This window comes from Hoplias malabaricus, chromosome X2 (genome assembly GCF_029633855.1).
Source record: "Hoplias malabaricus isolate fHopMal1 chromosome X2, fHopMal1.hap1, whole genome shotgun sequence".
NCBI classification, from domain to species: domain Eukaryota; kingdom Metazoa; phylum Chordata; class Actinopteri; order Characiformes; family Erythrinidae; genus Hoplias; species Hoplias malabaricus.
Genome location: NC_089819.1, coordinates 29,057,032 through 29,079,537, shown reverse-complemented (window position 1 = coordinate 29,079,537; position 22,506 = coordinate 29,057,032). Strand labels below are relative to the sequence as shown.

Below are 22,506 nucleotides of genomic sequence, written 5' to 3'. Positions count from 1 at the left end.
GATGTGAATGGTATAGTTCTGTTCAGTGGAACCTACAAATGAATTACCAACAACTCAATCTCTAAATCCATCCTGTGACCCTCCCTCCCTCCATAACAAAATGCCAGCAACACTGGGAGGGTGAGGACAAGCAGGTGCTTCCTCTGAGAAACATGATGCTCAACAACCCCCTCATAAATAAATAAATAAATATATATATATATATATATATATATATATATATAATTACACACAGTACTGTGTAAAGGTTTTAGCGCCAGAGATTGAGATTTAAAAAGCTATTGATCTGAGCAGTGAGTGTTTATTTGTGAATAAACTTTAGAATAAACCCAGTCACATTCCTCCAGTGTGATCCTCTGTGTGTGACTGTGTTTAACTTTGTCCAAGGCTCTCTTCGTGGAGTGTGTATTATTGGAGGTCATCATCCAGTGCCTAGTTTTAGTGGTGAATTAATAATGATTTTAAATAAAGTGTGCTGTGGATTTAACAAATTCATGTGAATCAAGGAGAATCTGAACAAAACACTGTTCTTCAAACTCACTCTCACCCACTGCTTTATAGAGAAATATATATATGTGTGTGTTTTATATTATTATTAGTCTGTGTTTACTGTGATTACATATAACTTTATACCAGCCCCACACTCACTGAGAGGCTTTAGTTTAAATATATATCACTATCTTAGGGGCATAAGACTTCTGCACGGTAGTGTGTGTGTGTGTATTAGGTGTACAAATAAGATTTAAAGCACTTTTTTTGTAAAAATTCAAGCATCCTGTTCTTTTGTCGTAACTGTTGGGTAGCATTAAAAATGAAGCAGTATGAAAGCGGCGAGTTGAGAGTTTATTGGGCGCTGCATTGGTTCTGAGCTCCATCAGGAAAAAGCTGGAGAAGACTGTGATGGGTTTGTTCTGTTCTTGGGGACAATACTGTGTCCAAACGTCCGTGTGAGTGTGGGTTTAGACCAGTTACGGATGGGGATCATGAGTAGGGCTGTGCCATATCATACCTTTCACGATAATATCATAATTCTTAAAATGATATATAAAAAAAATCAATATTGTGATATTGTGACTTGTTGACTGTCTGTGAGGAGTGTGGTGTGTTCTCTCTGTGTCTGCGTGGGTTTCCTCCAGGTGACTGTCTGTGAGGAGTGTGGTGTGTTCTCTCTGTGTCTGCGTGGGTTTCCTCCGGGTGACTGTCTGTGAGGAGTGTGGTGTGTTCTCTCTGTGTCTGCGTGGGTTTCCTCCGGGTGACTGTCTGTGAGGAGTGTGGTGTGTTCTCTCTGTGTCTGCGTGGGTTTCCTCCGGGTGACTGTCTGTGAGGAGTGTGGTGTGTTCTCTCTGTGTCTGCGTGGGTTTCCTCCGGGTGACTGTCTGTGAGGAGTGTGGTGTGTTCTCTCTGTGTCTGCGTGGGTTTCCTCCGGGTGACTGTCTGTGAGGAGTGTGGTGTGTTCTCTCTGTGTCTGCGTGGGTTTCCTCTGGGTGACTGTCTGTGAGGAGCGTGGTGTGCTCTGGACCCACCGCTGCCCTGAACTGGATAAGAGTTACAGACAATAAATGAATGAACAAAAACACTTTAATACTTATTTGTACACCTAATAAAATACACCTGAGTGTCCCACACCTTCTGTCATGTCTTGCTCATTCAGTTCATTGATATTGAGAATATTAGAGGATGTGCAGTATGGAGATGTCTCAGTTTAGCAGGATTAGAAGAAAAAAAGCTGAGGGATGTAGTATCGCCTCAGGTTTTGGAACAGATGGTACTTGAGATGTCATTTAATGATTTCAAAACAGCTCTTATACTTTTAATTCTTATTGTAATCCCAAACTCTACAGGCCAAGCATGACTTCTGTGGAACTCCGTACTGTAGTGAGGTTTGTTTTTAAAGCAACTGCTAAAAATTCAGCCGGAGCCGTAGACTGTTCACGTAACTTGAGGTGCTTTGTTTTTTATTTGCAGTGAAGATTGCGCAGTGTGAGAAACTCAAGCTCTGTCATGTCTCACCATTTCATTGTGCTCAATGTAAAGATATTGTACACTTTAGCTTTATCACAACATTGATAAGGAACACCGCGAGTGTGAGAGCTAACGGTTGCTTAGATGTTAATTTTTTGATCGTCCGGGAAAATTATAATTTGTCCAGGAAGTTGTCTAAAGCTGGGATTCCCTCTTTCAGGCCTTTGCGCTTGCGGGTCTCAGCCACGACCTGCGCGGGTCTGCTGTTGGCGTCGTAGGGGTCTCCGGGGAGAATCTGCCAGTGATCAAACACACACTGAGGAAAGGCCTGTCCTCCGGTGTTGGACCTCAGGTCTGCTGTGAACCCTGGACAAAGGAGTTGGGCGTTAGAGAAACAGACGTGTGGATTGTTAATGTCCTCCTCAGAGGAGAGTGTTTGTCCAGGTAACGTGACTAGACAGAGACCACATTTCTGTATCCAGACAGCTACGGACTGAATAATTACTAAGAATATCACTGAATGGTGTTGGTGTGCCCAGTGAGTTGGTGTCTCTCTGAGTTTTTAAAGAAACACTAGGTAAGGTTTGGGATTTTCTGGCTCCCCCTAGTGAAATACACTTTTAAAGCACTGTGCTGAAATCAAAGGGGGAGTGGGAGGGAGGCGGGTGGCTTGCTACCCTTCTCAAATATTACATAGTACAGTTTCTGCAGTGCTGTGCCCAATGCTCTGTCCTCCCTGTTACAGCTCAGTGGAGCGTCACAAAGATTTTGAGGCTGTAATTTTAAGGTAAAAATTACATACTGCTCCTTTAACTGCACATGGGACAAAGATCAGGCTGCAAATTGCTTCTGCTGGGTGAGTGTTTGAGTGAGTGACTGGGTGAAAGCAAAGTTGTCCAAAGGTGTGAACGGGATTGAGTGACTGGGTGAATGTGTGAAAATGTCCACAGGTGTGAAGGTGTGAGTGAATGAGGGTAAACGTGTGAATGACTGGATGAGTGTGTGAATGAGTGCATGTTTCACTTACCAAATGATTCGTTTACAGGGAGGTACGCCTTCACAATGAATATAGGTGTTCCTGCCACTTGAGACTCTTCAAAGACGTGTCCTCTCTTCCTGTTCAGGACGCCATAGATACCTCCCACCACCTGCTCTGGACACTGGACCCAGTGTTGGTGATGACAGATTTCAGTGTGACATTCTTCAGTTTATTACGTACGGTTCAGTTTATCACGTATGGAAGTTTGTGGACACTTGCTCATACAGCATTTCAAATAACAGTATTCAATCTGATGCTGCAGTAACAGCTTCTGGGAACGCTTTAGATAAGCTTTAATAATATCTCTGTGAGGATTTGATTGCAGTCAGCCATGAACACTTCACAGAGGTCAGATACTGATATTTGAGAATTAATTCTGGATCATAAATGGACATAAATCACCCGGACTCATCCCAAAGGCATTGGATGGAGCTCCATCACTCCAGAGAACAAAGTCCCAATGATGGGGGAGTGTCTACAAACCTCTGAATGTATAGAGTACGTGTTTGAAGTGTAGCCTAAGCACTAGGTCATGTCCTTCAGCAAGGACATTAACTCACCTGAATCTCCACCAGGTAAATGGGCTCCATGAGTCTGGGCTGTGCGGTCAGAACAGAGGCGTACAGGACCCTTCGAGCGGTGGGAATGATCTGACCGCCTCCTCTGTGGATGGCATCAGCGTGCAGCGTGACGTCATGGATGTCAAACCTCACTGACCTCATGTTCTCCTCGCACAGAGCTCCCTACAGAGGTACATTTAAATCATGTCCTTGCAGTTAATTATTTGAAGGAGACATGTTTTTAAAATACATCACTTGTTCAGTGCTTGTGCACATTATTTTGGGGACATGGAGCCCTAAAATGTGGGGGATATGTTTATGTGAGCACTCAAAGACAGGGTTAATCCGAGTGAAACACACAACGAGTGCGGAGAGAGTGGTTACAATGATGGCTGAGGTAGTTATTCAGTGGGTAAATTAAGAGCCACTTTATTATGGACTATAATATTTTTGACTGATTATTGAATATTAAATTAGACTAACTACAGCAATGGCTCTGAAGAATGCCTTTCCTCTAGAATCTGCACCAACAAATGGGATGTCCCTTGGATTTCCATTGAGCTGTTCCTTGCCTTGGATTAGCTGCCCACCCTCCACTGAAGTATTCATGGACTCCTAACTATTACTGCTACCGCTACTATGTGGTATGAGGGTAGGGTGTTTTCTTCCTCAGCTCTGAGGGAGTTTTCCTTGCCACTGTCGCCCCTGGCCTCTCTCATCTGGGGGTTTTACGTCTCATCTTAAACGTTGTCATCCCTGGAATTCTGTGAAGCTGCTTTGTGACATCATCAGTTGTAAAAAGTGCTTTACAAATAAATTTGATTTGATTTACAGCTTGAATTAAAATTCCTGTCATTATCCAAACGCTGCACTGGATTGGTGTTTCGGTGCCTGACATAAGAGCCGTGCAGAACCTTGTGGGCTTCCTCACCTCTTTGGTCGCCCACTGGAAACCAGCCACCACGCTGTCCTTGATCTCATTCAGATACTGGACTCCCTTTGTGATATCCACCAGGATGTTGGGTCCCGTTCCGTCTGGTCCGAAGCACCAAATCTTACGGGCCTCGGCTACCTCCCACTCGTATTTCTCAGCCAAGTATCGTGCTCTCTGCTTCAGCTCTTGCCTCGCCGTCACATCGCCTTTATCCACGTCCTCAGCCAGGCCGTCCGTCAAGGGCCGAGCCTTCATGTACAGACGGTTGTGCTTGTTCGGAGACTTGGACAAACAAACCTGATCAGAGTCATCGCTCACTGTCTCACGATATGACACGACTGGATCGGATTTCTGTAAAAAAGCCAATCGGTGTTTAAGAACCGCGTCACAAACAAGGAAACAGTCAGTGCTCACCCAGTCACTCACACACTCACCCAGTCACTCACATCTATGGACAGTTTCACACACTCACCCAGTCACTCACACACTCACCTAGTCATACACACACTCACCCAGTCACTCTCTCACACTCACCCAGTCACTCACACCTATGGACAGTTTCACACACTCACCCAGTCACTCACACACTCACCTAGTCACACACACACTCACCCAGTCACTCTCTCACACTCACCCAGTCACTCACACCTATGGACAATTTCACACACTCACCCAGTCACTCACATCTATGGACAGTTTCACACACTCACCCAGTCACTCACATCTATGGACAGTTTCACACACTCACCCAGTCACTCACACCTATGGACAATTTCACACACTCGTCCAGTCACTCACACACTCACCTAGTCATACACACACTCACACAGTCACTCACACCTATAGCCAGTTTCACACACTCACCCAGTCACTCACACATTCACCCAGTCACTCACACCTATGGACAGTTTCACATACTCACCCAGTCACTCACACCTATGGACAATTTCACACACTCACCCAGTCAATCACACCTATGGACAGTTTCACACACTCACTCAGTCACTCACACATTCACCCAGTCACTCACACCTATAGCCAGTTTCACACACTCACCCACACACTCACACCTATGGACAGTTTCACACACTCACCCAGTCACTCACACACTCACTTAGTCATACACACACTCACCAAGTCACTCTCACACACTCACCCACACACTCACACCTATGGACAGTTTCACACACTCACCCAGTCACTCACACACTCACTTAGTCATACACACACTTACCCAGTCACTCACACACTCACTTAGTCATACACACACTCACCAAGTCACTCTCACACACTCACCCAGTCACTCACACCTATGGACAGTTTCACACACTCACCCAGTCACTCACACATTCACACAGTCACTCACACCTATGGACAGTTTCACACACTCACCCAATCACTCACACATTCACACAGTCACTCACACCTATGGACAGTTTCACACACTCACCCAGTCACTCACACATTCACACAGTCACTCACACCTATGGACAGTTTCACACACTCACCCAGTCACTCACACACTCACCTAGTCATACACACACTCACCCAGTCACTCTCTCACACTCACCCAGTCACTCACACCTATGGACAGTTTCACACACTCACCCAGTCACTCACACACTCACTTAGTCATACACACACTCACCCAGTCACTCACACCTATGGACAATTTCACACACTCACCCAGTCACTCACACACTCACTTAGTCATACACACACTCACCCAGTCACTCACACATTCACACAGTCACTCACACCTATGGACAGTTTCACACACTCACCCAGTCACTGTCACACACTCACCCAGTCACTCACACCTATGGACAGTTTCACACACTCACCCAGTCACTGTCACACACTCACCCAGTCACTCACACCTATGGACAGTTTCACACACTCACTCCACAAGGAACCACAGGAAACCCACACAGACACAGAGAAAACACACTACAATCCTCACACACAGTGACCCGAGGAGGAACCCAGGACCCTAAGACCCTGCAGACCCCGCCCCTGAAGCCCCAGTGTGTCACTCTGACTGAGAATCATTTTAACTGTCAGTCAGAAAAAGCTGTGGAACTAAAACTACCACAACATATAAAGGTATATCGTCCGCCATGTTACATATGGAAGACTAGGGTTCAGTTCCCAGCTTGGGTAGTAAAGGACTTTACAGACAAGAACTAAAGATATAGTTTTAGTGTCTGTGCCTGACCGACGAGCTCTACCTTCAGAGGGATACAAGCATGATCTTCTTCCAGGTCTTTTAGGCAGATTTCCAGATGGAGCTCTCCGGCACCAGCCACAATGTGCTCCCCAGACTCCTCAATAATGCACTGGGAAAGCAAACAGAAACTGCAATATCAGAGAAAAGCCCTGTGCAGGTAAAGTGTTGTTAAATAAGGTACAAAGGGTACAAACTGTGAATGTAGCTTAGAAGGTACCAGCACGGTCCTGAGGTCCAAATGTGTGTGTGTTTTGTTTACATTCTGAAAGACGTATAAGGTGTGAAAAGAGGAGTCAGTGCCATGGCTGAGCATTTCCGTTTAGAAACTGCAGCTTTCCAAATTTCAGATTCAGACCAACAGGTGTTCTTAAGTGTTAGGAGAAGCCTAGATGCTTATAGATTAGGTTTTAGCTAGACACTAGACTTCCACAATACACACTCCAGCCACTGGGGGGGGGGGGGGGGGGTCTCACTCATCTTGAGATCCTGAAGTGGATCCTTTAAGAGGGAGGGCAACACATAGTCCTGAGGCTAGGTACCCTAGTTAAATGACCTTTCTTCCTCTAGACAGATCATTGTGTAAAGGGGTTAGCTAGTGTTTTGTAGCATAGGGCACACAGCAAAGGAACCCTGGAGGGTAAAGTGGAGCTAGAGGTGGAGACTAATTACACATTCATAGATCGGGGCGTACTGAATGAATGCAATGAGTTACATCAAAGGCACCTAATGGAACACTATGTAATATTTCTACCTTAAAATGACAGCTTCTAAAAGCCTGTAATGTTCCACAGAGCTGTAACAGGGAGAATAGAGCCTCTGCGGCCGCTACGCTGGGTCCTCTGCTGGTTGCTGGACTAAGCTACTTCTGAATCACGAGGCCGAGGGCTCTTGTGAGAAATGCGTAACGATTTATGGCACATATCTCCTATCTACAAAAAAAATTTTGCTCGGTATTCACGGTACAGACATTATATGGCACTGAGCACTGAGCCAGGGTTTGCAGCAGCTAACTTTAGCCGGATTAGCTCACTTCTGGTAATAAGTGCTTTACTGTTGGTTGCTGTAGTTATAACGGCAAGAGTACCACCCAAGTTACACTTTATGGTTGTAATAACATGGTACAGTGTGTATTTTGAGTGATATGAGTTTTATCATGTAGTCCACATTATTTTTAATCGATTACACCCAGTCCCCCGGCTCAACATCAGCTGGAGCCCAGAGAGCCGTTCGCTACTTATGTAAACATCACTTGGCGAGTGAATATGTAAGATAGCGAGAGAGAGAGAGAGGGACACAATAAAACAAATAAAGCAACACTAGAAAATATTCTATATTTTTGGGCTCCCCAAGTGTAAGAGTGTAATTCACAGATTTCTTCTGAAATCATGAAGGGGTAGGTAGGGTTGTTTCCTATCCTCCTCCAAAAGTTACATAGTGTAGTTTCTGCAGTGCTGAGCCTGGAGAAGCATCAACAGAGGCCCTTTAACAGCTCAATGGAGCATCACAATGATTTTGAAGCTGTAATTTTAAGGTAAGAAATACTACTCAGTGTTGCTTTAATGCATTTGGAGATTTTGTTCTTGGAAGTAACTTCCGCATCTGTAACATTGATAAACAGTGAGGAGTTGCAGGAGTAGCAGATGAGATTAATCAATGACCTGAGGGGGACCTTAAGAATTGCAGAGGATTATTGTACAATTATGTGGCTTCATTGAAAGGTGCTCAGGACCACCCCAGTGGAATTTCATTGCCTTTGTTTTTGCGAGTGAGCTCTCAGTGTTTACCTGAACCATGGGGTCAGACTTGGCCAGGCGTTTAAGGCCTTCCACCAGCTTTGGAAGATCTGCTGGGTTTTTGGCTTCCACAGCCACACGCACCACAGGACTAACACTGAACTTCATCACACGCAAGTTGTGAGCATGTTCAAAGGTGCTGATGGTGCCAGTCTTCACTAAAAACTGATCAACGCCAACCAGCCCCACGATGTTCCCACAGGGCACGTCTTCAATGGGTTCCACATAGCGGCCCATCATCAGGATAGTTCTGCAAGGAAATAAAAATGAATGTATATATTTAATAAATATTTACCTGTGGTGCAGCAGGTCATGTCTCTGTCACAGCTCCAGGATCCGGTAGGTTGTGGGTTCAAGTCCCCTCCCGGGTGACTGTCTGTGAAGAGTGTGGTGTGTTCTCTCTGTGTCTGCATGGGTTTCCTCCGGGTGATTGTCTGTGAAGAGTGTGGTGTGTTCTCCCTGTGTCTGCGTGGGTTTCCTCCTGGTGATTGTCTGTGAGGAGTGTGGTGTGTTCTCCCTGTGTCTGCGTGGGTTTCCTCCAGGTGACTGTCTGTGAGGAGTGTGGTGTGTTCTCCCTGTGTCTGCGTGGGTTTCCTCCGGGTGATTGTCTGTGAGGAGTGTGGTGTGTTCTCCCTGTGTCTGCATGGGTTTCCTCCGGGTGACTGTCTGTGAGGAGTGTGGTCTGTTCTCCCTGTGTCTGCATGGGTTTTCTCCGGGTGACTGTCTGTGAGGAGTGTGGTGTGTTCTCTCTATGTCTGCGTGGGTTTCCTCCGGGTGATTGTCTGTGAGGAGTGTGGTGTGTTCTCCCTGTGTCTGCGTGGGTTTCCTCCGGGTGACTGTCTGTGAGGAGTGTGGTGTGTTCTCTCTGTGTCTGCGTGGGTTTCCTCCGGGTGACTGTCTGTGAGGAGTGTGGTGAATTCTCTCTGTGCCTGTGTGGGTGTCCACATGTTTGTAGGTGGATTGGCAACTCAAAAGTGTTCATAGGTGTGAGTGTGTCGCCCTGTGAAGGACCGGCACCCCTCCTGGGTGTGTTCCTGCCTTGTACCGAATGATTCTGGCTCCCGACCCACCACGACCCTGAACTGGATAACGGTTACAGACCCTTATGAATGAATGAATGAATAAATAACTGCTTTTTATTTTCAGGCTCCTCTCAGATACATTTATTTATTTAACCTTTAATTTAACCAGGCAAGTCATTAAGAACAAGTTCTTATTTACAACGGCAAGCAGCATGAGCTACGTGAATACACATACATACATACAGACAATAAAAATGATGAAACAAACGTTTAGTTAGTGTTAAAGCAGGTGCAAGTATCAATACAAATCTTTATAATGTGATTTTTAAAATTAAAAATTGAGATTAAAGATTCCAGTTTGAGAGTTATTTTTTAAGTGTGTTCCAGCTGTGAGTTCATTGAAATGAAGAGGAGCCATAGCAAGTGTATGTTTTAGGGATTTTTAGCTTGATCTAAGGACAAGACTAGACCTGGGGTTGAACAGATTGTTGTCAACACAGATTCAGAGGAAGTACCAGTAGCATATAAGATGGTGTCATCAGCATATAAATGAATGAAAGCATTACCAGCGGCAAGGGGAATAGAATTAATATATAGAAGAAACAACGTAGGGCCTAGTATTGACCCTTGAGGGACACCTTTTGTAATTAACCGAGGGCAAGAAAGAGTATCATATAATTTTAAATACTGTGACCTTAGTGAATACATACATGGTGAAAGGCAACTTACCTTTGGATTGGCTTCAGGTATAAGTCCTCCTTCTTCCCTGGTGTATAGTTTGGGCCCATGATGCGCACCTTTTGCCCAGTGGCAACAATTCCAGAGAACACACGACCAAAAGCGTAGAACCTGCCCTTGTCGGTGGTAGGCACCATTTTGGAGACATACATCATCAGTGGGGCTTTAGGGTCACAGTTCTTGATGCCTGAGAGGGGCATGTGTTAGAAACAAGGTTAGAAGTGTCTCTAAATGTAGCCGCTACAGTAAGAAAGGGTTGTCAACAAATCTTCTATTGGCTTTGAAGGGAACATCCATTCTTCAGTTCATGTGCATATTAATAATAAAACCCAGTCAGCTTATTTTGGGCTGCCTATGAGCCATGTTTCTTACATAGTGTCGACTCTTTATTATTGTCCCGCCCCCTTTGTCTGAGCCTGTCCAATCACAGTGCTGGACCTGTGTTTATGTGAGAGTGCAAAGACGAGATTTAACACAGCAAAACAGACACAACAACAAGCGCGGAGAAATAAGCACTGAGTAAAACAAAGAAAAAAACCAGAGCTTCTGCTCCTCGCTCCTCACTGCTGTGCGCTCGGGGTCGGGGTGAACAGCGAGCGGCTCATTATCATTTAAAGGAACAGGCGCTCTGAACCGGGCCGTTCAGACAGGGGGAGGATGCTGCTGTGGGGTTTAATTCTTGTGGTATTTTGACCAGTGCAGGTCATAGATGTTTCAGTGAGAATCTGAACTATGTTCCCTTGTGGAAAATGTGAGAATATGACCCTATTAAAATAAAGAACAGTGCATTTATTCAGCAGATGCCAGAGACTACGTTTTGCCCTTCCAGCTGGAGAACAGAGGCTGATGGAGACAGACAGCTGCACTGGAGCGTTGTATATTATCATGGCTGGAAACCATAAGATCCTCACAGAAATGTAACTAACCCATGGCTGACTCGTCATCCCCAGGGCCTTCATACAGCAGCTCACAGCGGTATCTCTGAGCCGTGACGGGTGAGGGAAGGTGGATGGTAATCATCTGCAGCAGAGCATCACCTGCTGGCAACCAGCGCCGCATCACAGCCTGGACCCAACACAAACTCGTACATACAGTGGGTACAAATACGTTTTCTCAAAATATTGTACTTTTTCCTTAAAATCTTGACTTTATTCTCAAAAGCGAAAGGTCTATATTTTTGGAAAAAGTGATAATTTTTACTTGTAACTGAAAACCTGAGACTTAAAAGTTAATTTCACCTTAAGAAGTTGCTTCCCTTCCTTCTCCTTGTCCTCAGTGTCAAGTTTTACATTCAGTTTTTCAATTAGTTTCTGTGTCTCCTCTTTCCTGAAGTTCATGATGGCGTCAAAGACCTTTACAGAACATTTAAAAAGTCACCACTGACGGAATAAAAGCTTTTAATACATGTTCGTTTTAATGAAATAACTGTTCGGCGTTTTTAGGCAGAGGTGGCTCTGTTAATACACACCTTAAAGATGGGATCTAAGACGAGTTGACAGAAAGTGCGTGGGAGCTTCTTGCCCTCTGCATTAGTTGCTGTTTTGCTGAATTTTCCATTGGAAGGGTCAAAGAACCTGAGGAAACCAAAATGATACACTGAATTAAATTGAAAATGTCCTGATATATTTTTAAAATTCAAAAACAGAACATAAATCTCAGATGCTGAATACACTCTGAAGTAAGTCTGCTCTCACTTGTCTCCCCACAGCTTCTTCATCATCTCTTCCACCTTCTTACAGCGCTCCGCTGGGTTGATATCACCTTTCTTCTTTTCACCTTTGGCAGCAAACTTGGCCACATACATCTCAGCAAACTGCTTGAGGGTGAAGGCCCAGCCGTGGAGACCAGAGCCAAACCCTACTGTCCCCACAACTGGATCCACCTGAGAACGCAGTGCAGCACGGGTTTACAGCGTTACACCGGGCCATGATCAACAACCTGGGCTTTTGTTCGGTAACTTGGCCATAACTGTCACTTAGTGTTCTCCTCACAGCAGAACACACATCCCCTTGTTTTTGTTTTGCATTCAGAAGCTGTGCATCTTTTAAGGTGGAGCAGTGTGTGTGAGTAAAAAGCGACTGTATCTTGTTGTTTCATTTTTACTCATTTGTAACTCAAGCTGTTTAGTTTTGTAGCGCTTTCACTCTGTGTTTACTTTCATGGACCGTTAGACTCCTGAAGTTGGGAATCTCTTTGAGTCAGTCCCATCTTAAGTAATGTAACTGTAACTCAGCCAGCCAAGCAGAGAGAGACCTCTATTTGTTTGTTCCCTATTTACTGAGCTAGCTCTGTGTACAAACACCAGAGCTTCTTCCAGTGTGCGGACAGATCGGAGAACTGTGAGGAAAACTTCTCTGAATTTTATAAAATGTTTGTGTTTAATTAGTGATTAAGATTATATTAGGTGATTAGTACCATGATGTTGCCCATTGGTCCATGTTCTCCTTCTCCGTAGGTGGAGATGATGACGTTGACGTTCTCCACGATGCGCTGAAAGGTCTGAAAGAGCTCGTCCGGCTCCAGCTGCAGCTCCAGCAGGGCACGGTCCATCTTGTTCATCATCAAGACGGGTTTGATGCGTTCTGCAATGGCCTGCCTCAAAACGGTCTCCGTCTGCACACACACACCTGCGGCACACATTGAAACACATAGCATCATTCATTCATTCATTCATTCATTCATTATCTGTAACCGCTTATCCAGTTCAGGGTCGCGGTCACTCAGCATCAGCACGATGATAAACACTTTACTGCAGGTATTTATTTATAACGTCAGTGTCACCTACGTAAACAACACATTTTTACACATACAGCAGTGTGCAAAAGTTTTGTGTGTGTGTGTGTGTCTGTGTGTCCTCCTCGTGACAGTCTAGTGTTATTTGAGGTTATCCTCTAGTCCCAGTTTTTATGGGTTAATAATTACTTTATTGAGTTAAATGAAGTGTGCTGTAGATTTAACGAATCCATACGATCAGGAGAAACATCTGGAATCACCCTTTGTCCTTCACTTACTCACAACTGCTACCTTTTAGAAACAAAAAAATAATATATGTTTTTTATTTATTGTAACTCCATATCAAGCCGTACCTGACACACAGTCTACTACGACGAGAGCCCCGTCTGTGACCCTCAGAGCAGCCGTCACCTCCGACGAGAAGTCCACGTGTCCTGGAGAGTCGATCAGGTTTATGAGGAAACCACAGCCGTCCTTGCACTGCTTGATGAAGGCCAAGTCGTTCTCGCTGAGCTCGTAGTACAGAGAGATAGCTCTGCCATGAAGATAACACATGAAGGCTTTTAATCATTCATTCATTTGGAATAGAAATTGAGGGCACAGTTTATCAGCCCAGGAAATCAGCTCTCAGGACTCATGACGGCAACTTTTACAAACACAGAAACACACTGCGCAGCTACGTGATCATGGTTTCACAGCATCAGTAAATAAACATGAAGCCAGGGGGCAGATTTACTAACATTTAGCATCACGGTTTAGTCCCTGCTCCGCTCGCTTGGAACCACAAACAAGCAGGTACTAAAAAAGAACCCGTCTCCATGCGCCAGGATCAAATGTAGCTAGTGGCGTAGGTGGAGCCAGTTTGGCCTCATTATGGGATAAAATTGTTGTTTTCCCAAATTATGTTATGGGGTGGTTACGCCAGATTCTATGTTAAATGCTCGCTCATACAGGGGTTGGACAATGAAAGTGAAACACCTGGTTTTAGACAACAGTAATGTATTAGTGCGGTGTAGGGCCTCCTTTTGTGGCCGATACAGCGTCAGTTGGTCTTGGGAATGACATACACAAGTCCTGCACAGTGGTCAGAGGGATTTGAAGCCATTCTTCTTGCAGGATAGTGGCCAGGTCTCTACGTGATGCTGGTGGAGGAAAACGTTTCCTGACTCACTCCTCCAAAACACCCCAAAGTGGCTCAATAATATTTAGATCTGGTGACTGTGCAGGCCATGGGAGATGTTCAACTTCACTTTCATGTTCATCAAACCAGTCTTTCACCAGTCTCGCTGTGTGTATTGGTGCATTGTCGTCCTGATACACGGCACCGCCTTCAGGACACAGTGTTTGAACCATTGGATGCACATGGTCTTACTGGTGCAGTGTGGAGTTAATGAAGATTGTCCACCAGGCTGCTCCAGTTTAGCCCTGAAACCTCCCACACTACAATGACAGGTGTTTCACTTTCACTGTCCAACCCCTGTGTTGTCTCTGCAGCCCCTGCCGTTTTCCTCTGTACAGTGGAAACAGGATTTCATGCACAAAGCGAGTCTTTCAGTTGGTAGCTACATTAATTATGTTCATTTTCATGGATGTTTTCAGTCGATACTGAAGTGACCAGCAGCTCTTTTAATAACTCTGCTGTGAGAGAGAAGGCGCTGGTCCTTGGTGTTGACCTCGAGGCAGGTCGGAATACCTACGTTGACTTGATGGTGATGCACCTTTCCTGTTCGTCTTTTCTCGTGTCTGTGAATCTGGTCTCTCCCGCTCGAGCAGAGGCGATGATGCCTGCCTTACACACGAGCGAGTCGGTGAGAGTGGACTTGCCGTGGTCCACATGGGCGATCACAGACATGTTCCTGATATTGGACTTTTTGTCCATGATCTCCCTGATCTGGTCTACTGTAAAGTTCACCTGGGGGTGGGAGAGAGAGAGAGAGAGAGGGAGAGATTTTTAGATCTGAGTAGCTTTGCCAAAACGAGACTCAAGGAATTCACAACAAACAAATGCTCTATTGATTCATTTTTCCACTGAGCTATATTTCTCTTTAGGTGTTTCAGATGTTTATTGACTGAAGGCATCAGCAAATAAATCAACGCAGAAAACATCTCTCTATGAAGAGATGAAACCATCGGATCTGGAACAAATACCCTTCACGGCCTAAAGATTGTGGACTCCTCCTCGTCCAGTATTTCCTCACCCCCACCCCATCCCAAAATCACTTTACTGTAGTAATAACTTCTACTTTTATGGGAAGACTTTACACCTCATGGTGAGAGAAAAATCAGATGTAGAGATAAGTTATAAAGTGTTTTTTGTTCAATTCAAATATTAACTTTTGTTATTTTATTGTAAATGTTTCCTAGTAGAGCAGCACGGTGGTGCAGCAGGTAGTGTTGCTGTCAGGGTCCTGGAGGTTGTGGGTTCGAGTCCCGCTCTGGGTGACTGTCTGTGAGGAGTGTGGTGTGTTCTCTCTGTGTCTGTGTGGGTTTCCTCCGGGTGACTGTCTGTGAGGAGTGTGGTGTGTTCTCCCTGTGTCTGCGTGGGTTTCCTCCGGGTGACTGTCTGTGAGGAGTGTGGTGTGTTCTCCCTGTGTATGCGTGGGTTTCCTCTGGGTGACTGTCTGTGAGGATTGTGGTGTGTTCTCTCTGTGTCTGCGTGGGTTTCCTCCGGGTGACTGTCTGTGAGGAGTGTGGTGTGTTCTCCCTGTGTCTGTGTGGGTTTCCTCCGGGTGCCAGTGTGTGAGTGAATGTGAGAGTGTGTCGCCCTGTGAAGGACTGGCGCCCCCTCCAGGGTGTGTTCCCGCATTGTGCCCAATGATTCCAGGTAGGCTCCGGACCCACCACAACCCTGAACTGGATAAGGGTTACACATAATTAATCAATGAATGTTGCATAGTATTAAAAATGACAACTGTCATTTTATTTAGCAAAAAATAACCTAAAGATGAAGTATTATGCCATGTTCACGATCACTAACATAACATCAAAATTGCCATCTTTAAATCGTCTAAACCAAAAGTGCTCATAAGGAATGGAACTCATAACGAATGCAGCAACCAAAAGGTTCCTCACTCGCCATTTTTACACTATACTATTTTTAAGTTATTTTTGTTGAATAAAATGACAATTTTCATTTTTAAAACGACAAAACTGTCATCGTAAAATGACAAAAAACAGGAGAATGTTTGAATTTTAAATTATAATCATACTTTACACAAAAAATGCTTTAAAATCTATTTGTACACCTGATATTTAAAGGGGACTGTTTGTGGAAGCTGATGTTCAGTTTTGTCGACAAAGCTCATAGGATCTTCATAGAAAAGAATGGACTGAAATCGCTTGCTCAGAAGCTACCCATGTGTTTAATGTCCCTCTGCCCACTGCCCAGTGTCAGCAAGAGGACTACACAGTCCCACAGCAGTCGCTCTGTGTTCGCTGGAGAGATGGAGCATCATCCAAAATCTTTGGGGTGAGTTGGAGTGGCGTTTGTCATCAAAAACCAATGATCCAACACCAGTCCCAGACCTCACTGATGTTCCCGTGGCTGCAGGCCGTTTAATCCTCAAAGAATTGCTCCGAATCTAATGTGAAGATTATCCCAGAAGAGCAGAGACTGTTACTGCAGCAAAGAGGGAACCCACACCCTATTAATGCCCTTGATTTCAGAAGACGTACTGGATCAGTCTCTCTATCTATAGAGGTGTAGAAACCCCCACCCCTAAGATCAGTGCACACGAGGCTGCATGTGAGTGGGTGAGTTTCAAGTTCACGAGGTGATCTGCAACTAAAAATAGCTCCATTAGATCGTGTAGTTTGGTGTTCACTGGCTTCACAGAATTTTGCGGTTCATCTAGAAACCTATTGGATTAAGTTATACTTCACTTGACTTTCTATGGCTCTGGATACTGCCTTTTTTATTATATTAAACACAACTACAACAACCACAGAGACGTTAATCACATTAGTGTTAGAATCACCGACTGAGTCATTGGTACATGCCTTTTTTATTTTTATTTTTATTGTAAATTTGTGATATTTTGTAAAATGCATTGAAAATAGGAACCTGTTATTTATTCATTCGTTTGAACCTTTATGTAACTTTACTGTAAAAAAAACTCCAGAGAGTTCTCAGTCTGTGTCACACAAGGATAGAAATCAATGTAGAAACAGTGTGACCTTCTAGCCCTCAGACTGCACTTCATTAGAAACTGTCGTGCTACTGCTATGAGAACACCCACATTGTGTACTTTGGGAGTCTACTGTCAAAAAATGATTACGAAATGAAGCCTGACAATCCATTGTGCAAAGATCCAGGGTCCTGGGGCTGTGGCTTCAAACCCTGTTTCGGTTCACTGTCTGTGAGGAGTGTGGTGTGTTCTCCCTGTGTCTGCGTGGGTTTCCTCCGGGTGACTGTCTGTGAGGAGTGTGGTGTGTTCTCTCTGTGTCTGCGTGGGTTTCCTCCGGGTGACTGTCTGTGAGGAGTGTGGTGTGTTCTCCCTGTGTCTGTGTCAGTTTCCTCCAGATGACTGTCTGTGAGGAGTGTGGTGTGTTCTCCCTGTGTTTGCGTGGGTTTCCTCCGGGTGACTGTGTGTGAGGAGCGTGGTGTGTTCTCTCTGTGTCTGCGTGGGTTTCCTCCGACTGACTGTGTGTGAGGAGTGTGTTGTGTTCTCTCTGTGTCTGCGCGGGTTTCCCCCGGGTGACTGTCTGTGAGGAGTGTGGTGTGTTCTCCCTGTGTCTGCGTGGGTTTCCTCCGGGTGACTGTCTGTGAGGAGTGTGGTGTGTTCTCTCTGTGTCTGCGTGGGTTTCCTCCGGGTGACTGTCTGTGAGGAGTTTGGTGTGTTCTCCCTGTGTTTGCGTGGGTTTCCTCCAGGTGACTGTCTGTGAGGAGTGTGGTATGTTCTCTCTGTGTCTGCGTGGGTTTCCTCTGGGTGACTGTGTGTGAGGAGTGTGGTGTGTTCTCCCTGTGTCTGCGTGGGTTTCCTCCGGCTGACTGTATGTGAGGAGTGTGGTGTGTTCTCCCTGTGTCTGAGTGGGTTTCCTCCGGGTGACTGTCTGTGAGGAGTGTGGTGTGTTCTCCCTGTGTCTGCGTGGGTTTCCTCCGGGTGACTGTCTGTGAGGAGTGTGGTGTGTTCTCCCTGTGTCTGCGTGGGTTTCCTCCGGGTGACTGTCTGTGAGGAGTGTGGTGTGTTCTCCCTGTGTCTGCGTGGGTTTCCTCCGGCTGACTGTCTGTGAGGAGTGTGGTGTGTTCTCTCTGTGTCTGCGTGGGTTTCCTCCGGGTGACTGTCTGTGAGGAGTGTGATGTGTTCTCTCTGTCTGTGTGGGTTTCCTCCGGGTGACTGTCTGTGAGGAGTGTGGTGTGTTCTCCCTGTGTCTGCATGAGTTTCCTCCAGGTGCTCCTGTTTAATCCCACAGTCCAAAAAACTAACAAAATGTCCACAGGTGTGAGTGTGTGAGTGTGTGATGCCCTGTGATGCACTGGTACTCTGTTCAGGGTAGTTTTCTGCCTAGTGCTTTGGCTGAGACTGTTTTTTTTTTTTAAACTGTTTTGCGTTTACATTTGACTTCTTTTTGTTCAGTGTTTTTTAAATTAAAGTCAAAACACAACACGTCCAAACCACAGACGTCTTTCTTTGGTACGAGCTCGAGTCGCTCGGTTGGCCTCTGCGTTTAGGTTGCTTCCATTAGGTGTAGAATCATGTGACTACAGCTTGGTAGCTTGGTTTTAAAGGGACAGTACATGAACACACAGTGGGTACATAACAGAATAAAAATAATCTATAGAATTGATACAGACAAGATTGTGTTGATTAGAAGTTCTGAATGTTGATTTCGATTAGTTTTCAATTAATTGCCCAGCTCTAGTTCTGCCCTTGTGCCCAATGTTTCTGGGCAAGGCAAGTTTATTTATAGAGCAGCTTTCATACACATTGGCAATTCAAAGTGCTTTACAGAGAAATACAGAAAGATTACAGTAGAAGAATTTACAAAATAAAAGATAGTAAAAACACTTAAAAAGCTATTAAGGGAGAATTAAAACAAAAAATCAATGTTTGGTTAATCTCAGGCAGGGTGTCAATTACTGTCATAGAACTAAAACAATATCAGAGTGCTAACACAGTTAAACTCACTGTGTACACGAAAATTCTGCTTGTGTCAATAGACGAGGCTTCTTCCGCCTTTATTGTTTGGGGAAACCAATGCTTTGTTTTTGTATCATGAAATGGCCATCAAAGGATTATAAGTGAAAGATGAAAATGCCAACGTCTGCCTCCAATGGTGTGGAGGGAGCATTAGTGCCCACTGCATGGCTGACTTGCGTATGTGTGCAGATACCATTGATGTGGAGGCCTATGGTGAGTTTTAGAGAGACATATGCTGCCATCAAGACAACGTCTTTTCCCAGAAAGTTCATGGTTATTTCAGCAAGACAATGTCTGGCCTTTTTCTACACGAGCTACAACATCATGGCTTTGTAGACACAGAGTGTGTGTGTTGGACCAGCCGGCCTGCGGTTCCAGATCTGTCTCCTGTGGCACATCCTGAATATAAAAATGCGCCCACAGACTGTTGAGCAGCTGAAGTGGTGCATTGACTGACAGTGAGTAAAAATTCCACTCACAAAACGCAGTAATTAATCTCCTCAGATCCCAAACACTTACAGCATCATATAAAAAGGAAGAAAGGAGCACCGCATGTATGTATGAAACATGTATGTTTCTAAACTTTTTTGGAGTGTGTTGCAAGCGTCAGACACTAAATGTACTTATATTTAAAAAATACAACTGTGTTTTTTAGTGACAACATTAGAAATCTTCTTTGGCTTTTGTTGTTAAATAGAGCTTCAAGATAATTACTTGTTTTTATTGGATTTTTAGAAAATGTTCAAATTCTTCTGGAGAATAGGTTGTAAATATAACACACATTTGAACAGTATGATTTACTATAATAATATGTAATAGTGTCCTTTACGGTAATAAAATATAATATTGTATAATATGTACTATGTATTTTAATTCTATAATAAAGTACTGTAATATAATATTGTATTAAATACTGTACTATAATTTAATATGATACATTATCAAAGGCTGTACTATAAAGGTATATAATACCACATAAATTAATCTGTACTACAATAATATATAATACTGTAATAAAGGCTGCACTATGGTATAATGCTGTGTAATAAACTATAACATCATGCTTTATTAATATAATACTGTGGATCATATTGTTCTATAATAATAACAATATATAATTATTATAATAATATTATTGCTATATTATAATATGAACATTAAATATATATATGCTTTACGATAAGATAATGCTTATAAAATATATAATACTTTGGTACTACAGTCACTGATGCTCCAGATATGTCCATATTAACATTTCATACCATACAAGCAACCAGTTCAGCGCCTGCGCAGTGGTGAAGCGGTGGTTCATGCTGCGTTATTTGTTTTCTACCCGTATTCCAACATGCCACGCCCACTGCATCGTGATTTGCGAGCAACAGTTCAGTAACCAATCGCAGCGCAGAAAGCAGTTGCGCTTTGACCAACCGCAAGCTACGCTTGGAAAAGTAGGCGGGGCTTATACTGAAAACGGGTGGGTTGCTTGTCGGAATAGAGGTGGGATAGAGACGCGGTATCAACCACTGCCAGGCGTTCGGACACAGTGCCAGGAAAGCCGACGGTGGGCGATATGAGGGGAAGGTCGAGTTTAACACAAAAACACACACTTTTATTTGCTCCAGCGCGTTTAATTATCACTAAGGATAATCAATAACAAGCCGCTGTTGCTCAAGCTGAGCCTATGAAACTTTAATGAACGCGGTGGGCGTGACGGTGCTATTTATAACAGCGAAAGGTTCTGAAGGGAGGGGGGACTTTATTCCAATTTCTGTCACAAAAATAACGCAGCACACTTGTACTCCGAGTACTTAAAGGAAACATTTATACACCCACCTCAAAAAAAGCCTGTGTATGCTGCCTTAGTCATTATAAAACATTATAAATAGAGAAGTCAATACATATTTATTGGGTATTACTATCCGTGAGGGGACTCTGAAAATACCCATGCGTCATAGCCACTGACAATATGCTTAGTAATAAAAAAGTAATAATAAAAAAATAATAATAAAACGATATGAAATCCCCTCGAGCAGACCGTGATTACGTCACTGACATGAAATCAAACTAGAAATCATAATATCGTCGAAGCTATCACACAGCACCTGCTATTCCTGTCATTATGAAGTATACGTGCTCTTTAAAGTCGGGTTATGGTGGTCTGTAGTGATTAAAGTCAGTGTTAATGTCCTCACCATGATGGCGGGTGTCCTGCGGCGCTGTGTCCGGCCTCTGAGCTCCTCTCTGCGGCTGCTCCTCTGCTCCTCTCCGCTGGAGGACTTTGTGGGGAAAGAGGCAGAGGGTGACGTCGAGTCTTAGTTTATGCAGCAGTGGAGAGTCATGTGGAGGAGTCATATGGGTCCAGAGGAGCTGGACAGGCTACCTGAGGCTCTCCTGCGGGGAAATAACCAAATGAATGTCCAAAGGTTTGTAGACAGATTCAGAAGAAATTCAGAACCCAACTAGATTCAGCCAGGCACACAGTTTACAAGCTACAGGCTCTGGAGAAAAACTGGAAATGTAATGGGACGCTCTGGAGCAGATAAACATTAGCATGTCCAATGCCAAGTGTAAGCCAGAGGGGTTTAAAGCCGCACAGGAGCCATAGACCTGTGTTTCCTGGAGTGATAGAGCCCCATCTATTACCTTTCGGATTCCTACTGGTATTTGACACACTCCCCTTGACCTCATTAGACCTCACTAAAGTCCTTAACCTCCATCAAATCCTTACAGAAATGTTTCAACACCTCTGTGAAATAGCTCATCCAAAATTACCCTGTCTCCTTCTCGCGGCCTTCTTGCGGTCCTGGGGAGGATTTACTAAACATTTTGGACCATTTACTGTGAGAATTTGATGTTGGACGATTAACTGTAGATCTCCAACTCTTCCCAAGGGCACTGTTCATGTAATAAACACAATGATATGTGTTTACTAACAGTTTCAATAGTGATATTAATGTGTGGAACAATTTACTACAGAAACTTAACAAGTGAATAAAATATACAAAGTCATTTTTTGTGATATGCCTCAAAGACATAATGAGAACAAAACTCATTTAAGTATTTATTACACTCCATCACGGTATGTCACATCACACTGCATTACATCACGTTACATCATATTACATCATGTTATGGTACATGACATCACAGCAGATTACACTACATCTCATTGCCATTGACCTTCCATTACATTATGTAAACTGCCCCATGGGAATCACAGTGGATTCAATTCAATTAAATTATGTCACGCAATGTACCATTACATTACATTAAATCATGCTGAATTCCATTACATCATATAACCTCACATTAAATAGGTGTGTCATTTTCAGTACGGCAGTGACACTGACCTAGT

General features: G+C 44.2%; 1 protein-coding gene across 1 annotated transcript; it reads right to left on the bottom strand.

Annotated features, from left to right (window-relative positions):
• Positions 1 to 1,403: 1,403 nt before the first annotated feature.
• LOC136676798 (elongation factor 2-like) lies at positions 1,404 to 21,455 on the bottom strand. Its single transcript, XM_066654025.1, has 15 exons — positions 21,344 to 21,455; positions 14,709 to 14,923; positions 13,365 to 13,546; positions 12,694 to 12,905; positions 11,973 to 12,160; positions 11,747 to 11,852; positions 11,517 to 11,630; positions 11,205 to 11,343; positions 10,270 to 10,465; positions 8,510 to 8,768; positions 6,727 to 6,834; positions 4,493 to 4,846; positions 3,562 to 3,744; positions 2,990 to 3,122; positions 1,404 to 2,328 (listed from the first exon to the last, which is right to left on the bottom strand). Exons 1-15 carry the CDS (start codon positions 21,344 to 21,346, stop codon positions 2,135 to 2,137), a joined length of 2,586 nt encoding a protein of 861 aa, XP_066510122.1. The 5' UTR covers positions 21,347 to 21,455; the 3' UTR covers positions 1,404 to 2,134.
• Between the last annotated feature and the right edge of the window lie 1,051 nt (positions 21,456 to 22,506).